The sequence below is a fragment of the Sceloporus occidentalis genome, unplaced genomic scaffold, assembly GCF_023333645.1.
Source record: "Sceloporus occidentalis isolate IW3139 unplaced genomic scaffold, rSceOcc1.0.p SCAF_121, whole genome shotgun sequence".
Taxonomy (NCBI): domain Eukaryota; kingdom Metazoa; phylum Chordata; class Lepidosauria; order Squamata; family Phrynosomatidae; genus Sceloporus; species Sceloporus occidentalis.
This window is the reverse complement of record NW_028317101.1, coordinates 1,072,420-1,078,775: the sequence shown is the minus strand read 5'-3', so window position 1 is coordinate 1,078,775 and position 6,356 is coordinate 1,072,420. Positions and strand designations below refer to the sequence as shown.

Below are 6,356 nucleotides of genomic sequence, written 5' to 3'. Positions count from 1 at the left end.
TAAGTATAATGTATAATAAAAACAACAATCCTCTGAGTGCCAAGGAAGTACCGATCAATAGAATACCAGTATAGGGATACATCCAAAAATAAAGTCTGTAGCAATGGTAAGCAACATATATCTAGGTATTAGGTTTATATGGTAAAGAGGCAAATACTGTCTTTAGGGCACTAAATTATGCAATTTCTCATAATCTATGCCAAATCCTACTGGCACATGGTATAGATAAATAATATGACTGGTCACCATATTAGCCAATCTGTATTTTAGATATTAGCTCAAAATGTTATATAAAGCCATTCTGTATACATACATACATAGTATTTAGCCAAACTAAGGCACATACACTCTATTTAAAGGTTTAAACCTGAATAATTGTGCAGATCATTAGAATGAAAACAGTGTCATCCTTTGCCTTTACAACAACATAGTGAATTGTGAGAGTTTTGTAAAACTTGACCAGTTTGTAACCTTTAGAACATATTGCAAGTCTGTTCCCTCATTTCAACACTAGTAGACTGTGGGCCACAATAGTTTGAGTCTGGTCCATACTATATTCATTCCATAACAGAGGTGGTCCATCAGTTTACGCCTCATTCTGTTGTTTCATTCTCATAAGTACGACATGGTTTTTCTTCCTTCTGTTGTATACTATACAAGCGATGACTGTGCAAATCAGGGCGATGCAAACCAAAACTATTATGGCAATCACGACTCCTACTAACTTGTTTCCCCCACGTTCCTCTTCTTCTTCATCATCATAATCGGGCAGCATGCTTGTTGGTATTACTTTTGCAGTGTTACTTGAAATCATATTTGGTGTTGTGTCCACAAAGGTTGCATCCTCTATGTTTGGTGTTTTTGAGGTCAACAGAACTTTATCAGTAGAACTTTCAGTTTTATGTGTGGAATGGACCACATCTGGAAATGAGGTTAATGTCAGAAGTTCTACATCCTGTTCATTTAATTCCGAAATAGGCATGTCCTTCAAAGGTGAGTTGGTACACACAAGCTGACTGTGGTTTCCAACTTTGTGCTTATTTTGGGAAATCCAGTTTGCGAGGGGTAAGAGATCAAGGTCACACTTCCATGGGTTGTTGTTTAATTTGACTTCATTTAGGTGTATCAAAGAATCAAATATACCTTTTGGTAGATTCTGTAGGGAGTTATTTTGTAACTGTACAGTCATCAAAGTGTCCATACCTCTAAACAGGCCTGCCGGGAGGCTTTCTATTTTATTGCTGTGGAGGGAAATATTTTGTAACTTGGGTAATCTCCAGAAGATATATTGATCCAAAGTAGTTAAGGCATTTGTGTGTAGTGAAAGCTCCAGAAGCTCATCTAACCCATTGAAAGCATCTCTGGAGATAGTGTGGATCTGATTTTTGCTTATAATAAGCAGCTGAGTGTTAGTTAGGTTTGCAAATACATTATCTCCAAGTACTTCAAGCTGGTTATCATATAGCCACAGCTCCTTTAACTTTGGCAGTGGCCCAAACACCCCCTTTGTAATCTCCTTTATTTCATTTCCATGCAATGTTAGCTTGGATAGCTCAGGCAAGTTCACCAATAAACCCTGGGGCAATGAGGAAAGCTTGTTATTTGATAAGAAGACTTTCTGTAAGTTTGGGTTGTTTGAAAATGTATTTGCTGACAGTTCTCTGATTTGGTTGCTGTGTAATGCAACTTCCTGAAGACTATTGAGTTTATTCAACAATCCTTCAGGAATATCAACGAGTTGATTTTCATACAGCCTAAGGGTTTGAAGTTTAGCGACTTTATCCAGAATGTTGGGGGGCAGATGTTCAAGATAGTTTTTGGCTAAATTCAGTTTAGTAAGCCCATTCATCTGATCAAAAGCACCATCAGGTATAGATCTCAGTTCATTTCCTAATATTTGAAGTTCTTTTATGCTTATTAGAGGAGCAAACAACATGGAGGGAAGTTGGTTAATTTGGTTATTTGACAAAATAAGAGTCTCTAGTTTGGTCAGGTCTTTGAATAAGCCATCAGTTAACCCGTGCAGTCTGTTGTTGGCCAAACTAAGATAACGAAGAGAAATCAGGTTGGAGAATGCTTTGGCACCTAGAGTTGCCAATTCATTTTTTTCAATCCTCAGAATTAACAATGCAGTCATGTTTTCTAAAGCGCCATCATGAAGCTCAGTAACTTCTGTATTCATTATCTGTAGACTTCTAATATTTGATGGAATAGAACTAGGAAATTCTAAGATATCGGATCCCGAACAGTCTACTTGTCCAGGTCTAGGACATCTGCATTCTTGTGGGCATTGGCCAGAAATTAAAGGCAGGATATAGAAAATTCCGATAAGGTGAAATTTCCACTTCATGATTGCTAGAAAGTAAAAAAAACAACGTTAGAACAATGTAACTGCATTCTAAATCTTTAAAAAAATAAAAAATAATAACCATTAAAAACAACTTCATGGTAGAAAAAACTGCACACAGAGAGTTTGGAGCTGGATACATTTGATAAATTAGTAGCACTGGCAAAGGTTAAGCCTGGGTATATTAGAAGTCCTTAAGCGTTGCATCAGGCTGAATTGGCAGATAAAGATCAGGCATGTGATGATCACATAGATAAAGTAGAAATTAGGGACAAGGTGAATGATTGGGCCAGAACAACAGAAAACCTAGCTCTGTCATAAATGGGTTGTGGGAGCTGTTCCTTAAAGCAACAGTTTTTATAGTGCAGTAAGGTTGGCCTTACCATAATGAAACAGAACCTCTAAAGGGACACTTTTTCTTTGGGTTCTGTATTTGTTCTGTTTAATCTAAGTACATGTTGATTTAAAGGCTGAAACTAAGTGTTGAATAATTAATATAGCTGCTTTCACGTGGGAGAATAGCTTACTTAATAAAAAAAAAAATCACCTCTCACTATTGTTTTTTTTACTGAAAAACAATTTAATTTTCTAATCTCTAGTGCAGATGTGATCGGATACTAGTTGACATCTAAAAGCTAAGGTTTCAGACAAGGTAAAATAAAAAGGAACATTTTTGAACCACAAGGGTTAAATCTGTCCTATTTATGTTCCATAATTTTAATAATAAAAAGTGAAATTAACTTTTCTGTAGGTATAGTGGATCCATATGGTATTTGCCAAATATAGATGCCAAAATTTGCATCAGGGAAATAACTGGGCCTTTCTTGGAAAAGTAAAATAATAAATAATGGTTTTTACCCTAGCAATCTTTTTTTTTTTTTTTACATGTTATGGACCTCAAGGAATCTAATTTTACTTAAATTGTATTTTTTTAAATTATTCAAGTAACTTTTTTTTTACATGGAATATATATTTATATTAGTAATTTTCACATATAAAACATAAAAAGGATGCAAAGGTTGGAATGCTCAGATCCCTACGGGTCCACTAAAGGCTATACAACGAAATACAAAGTGTAAGGTAAAAAACTATAGTTGCTGGGAAACCTGTGGAATACATTGCCGGTTACATTTCAGCGATTCATTGGTGAAAGTGATCATGTTTGAGTAAGCAACTTCTCATAGCTGACATACCAGGTAATTGCCAGTGGCTGATGTGCCACACTCTTACTCATACTGCTGGAGCGGCAGGTTGGGTCCTGATGTGTGCCGCTGCCAACTCAATACGCATTGTCGTACACCACAAACGTATAAAAACATAACATGCAACCAAGTGTATCCAGCTGGATGGGTGTCAGGGCAGCTTAGTCATCCCCATCCAGCCCTGCTCAGAAAATATGCATTATTCTTTTGACAGATATAACTTTTTACTGGGCTTCTTATATTGGTACATCTATATTTTATTATAGTAGATTGGGCTTAAACAGTGTCTTCATAAGTGTGTATTACATTTTATTCACAATGTGATCTTTCGCTAAAGTTCAGGTCATTGTATACATAGTTCATAAGGTTGAAAAAAGTCCATCAAGTTCAGCCCTTCTACCTAACCTTCTTGATCCAAAAAACCCATAATTAAGCTACTTCGAATTCTGCCATCAGGGGAAAAAAATTCCTTCTTGACTCCAAGAGGCAATCGGATTTCTCCTTGGATCAATAAGCTCTAAAATATTAATTCTGTTTATATCCCTGTTTGTCATGCCTTTATAAAAAATGTCCAGACCCCTTTTGAAGGCATCTAATGTATTTGATGACACCACCTCCCTTGGAAGTGAACTCCATACCTTTTATTGTCCTTACTGTGAAGAATCCCTTCCTTTGTTGTCTACGAAACCTGCGCTCTTCCAGTCTCAGAGGGTGACCTCTTGTTCTTTGTATATTTCTGTTAATGAACAGGTCACTGAAGAGCTCTTTATATTGGCCTTGCATATATTTATATAATCTTATCATATCCCCTCTGAGACGCCGTTTTTCTAGCGTATATCATTTTAACTTTTTTAGTTTCTCTTCATAACTAGTATCTCCCAATCCCCTTATTAATTTTGTAGCCCTCCTTTGCACTTTTTCTAGTTTCATAATGTCCTTTTTAAGGACCGGTGCCCAGCATATTCAAGGTGAGGTTTTACCAATGACCTGTAAAGAGGCAAGATAATATCCTCCTCCCGTGAATCAATACCTCTTTTTATGCATGCCAAAACCTTATTGGCCCTCGCAGCTGCTTGCTGGCATTGCGCACTGTTGTCAAGTCTGTTGTCAAGCGTTATTCCTAAATCCTTCTCTTTGGTAGTTTCCCCCAAGGATATTCCAGTTAAAGAATAGGTTGCATTTTTATTATTTTTACCATAATGCATAACTTTGCATTTCTATATATTTACTATGTATGTAACTGAAGGCAGGTTGGCAAATAAAAGGAAATCAAAACAAAAAAAATGCATTTTTCTCAATCATAGTTTTTATTAAATATGAAAAATTAGTTTACATGTGAATATTTACTAGTAAAACTTTTTTCTTTATAGGGTAGTCTTATATTCAAGCTTTTTCTTTTTTCCTAATTTAATATTAAAATTTTGGGGGGGTTGTCTTATAATGTCTTTATCTTTAATATATTTAATGCAAAAAAGACAAAAAAGAAGAAGGTAGTTACATTTCATGATATATAAACAAAAATCCTGTGTTATATTTGATCTTTCATTAAATGATTGAATGAATGAACAGTTAAATGTACATCATGATATATATTAAATGCACACATATATATTTCAGTTAAACCCCTGGTTTAGAATGTGCATTAAACTGTATCATTTAATGAATTAGCCTTTGCTGATATTACATAAGAGCTTGGCTACAATTTCCTTTTTTTAACATGGAAAGGATGCATTTTTATTGCTGAGTTTTAAGGTAGACTTTGGATACATTTTGTTTTGGAGACTTCATGTCAGTTGTAAGGTTTTATGACATCATAGATACTGCAGCATAACAGGCAGTGCATGCCAGGCACGGTACATTCAGTTGACTTGCTATCAGTTGGACTGGTTGCTGTATTCTGAGTATTTTGGTATCGACAAACCGCGATCAACAATGGCTGAAGGAGAATTTGTCAACGAGCCTCCTCATCTGCCTCTGTATGATCGGGATGGTGATATACACATGAGGTCTCTGTCAGAACTGAGCCTGGAGGTGAATTTATTTCCAGAGATGCCTCCAACGCCCCTATACGATCGGGATGGCGACATTCACATGGAGACCGTGTCACAACTGAGTTTGGAGATGCATTCATTTGCCGTGATCCCTCTAACTCCTCCAACGCCTCTTTACGATCGAGATGGCGATATACACATGGAGACCATTTCAGAGCTGAGCTTGGAGATGGATTCCTTTGCCGTGATACATCCAACGCCTCTATACGATCGAGATGGCGACATACATATGCTGACCCTGTCAGAGCTGAGTCTGGATATGAGCTTACAAGCCGAAAATCCTCCAGCCAAAGTGACAACAAAGGAGAAAATAGCCAGTTTCTTCAGGAGACTGTTCAAGCCACGGAGATGCAAGGCAAAATTCATCTGCATTTGCGTTTGTGAAGTGGAGTAAATTTCCTTTGAACATCTGGGAAAAGTTGAACCTCGTAGATTTTTCCCTGAACCCCCCCCCCCCTTCCCGCATTATCCTGTCCCCAAACCAAATTGTTCTATTAATAAACAAAAATGACCAAAAATTGATTTATTTTAATGTATTACATTTTTCTCTTACTGTCTATCATTACAATAGTCTGTTCTATTATCTTTTACACCATTGAGTTCAGCAGCAATAGGGTGAAGTCTAAATATAAATGGGTAACTTCTTATTCTACTGGATAATTTTGCCCTCAACAATGTCTTGTATTAGTCACTGAAATCATTAGCAGAAAATGTCAGTTGCAGCATCAAAGGACTCACTTGTATACTAAGAATCCT

At 36.5% G+C, this 6,356-nt stretch overlaps 1 protein-coding gene across 1 annotated transcript; it reads right to left on the bottom strand.

The window, feature by feature from the left end:
- Nucleotides 1–586: 586 nt before the first annotated feature.
- On the bottom strand, nucleotides 587–2,350 carry LOC149282197 (uncharacterized). The gene has a single exon (XM_089498523.1). It carries the CDS (start codon nucleotides 2,348–2,350, stop codon nucleotides 587–589), a length of 1,764 nt encoding a protein of 587 aa, XP_089354649.1.
- Between the last annotated feature and the right edge of the window lie 4,006 nt (nucleotides 2,351–6,356).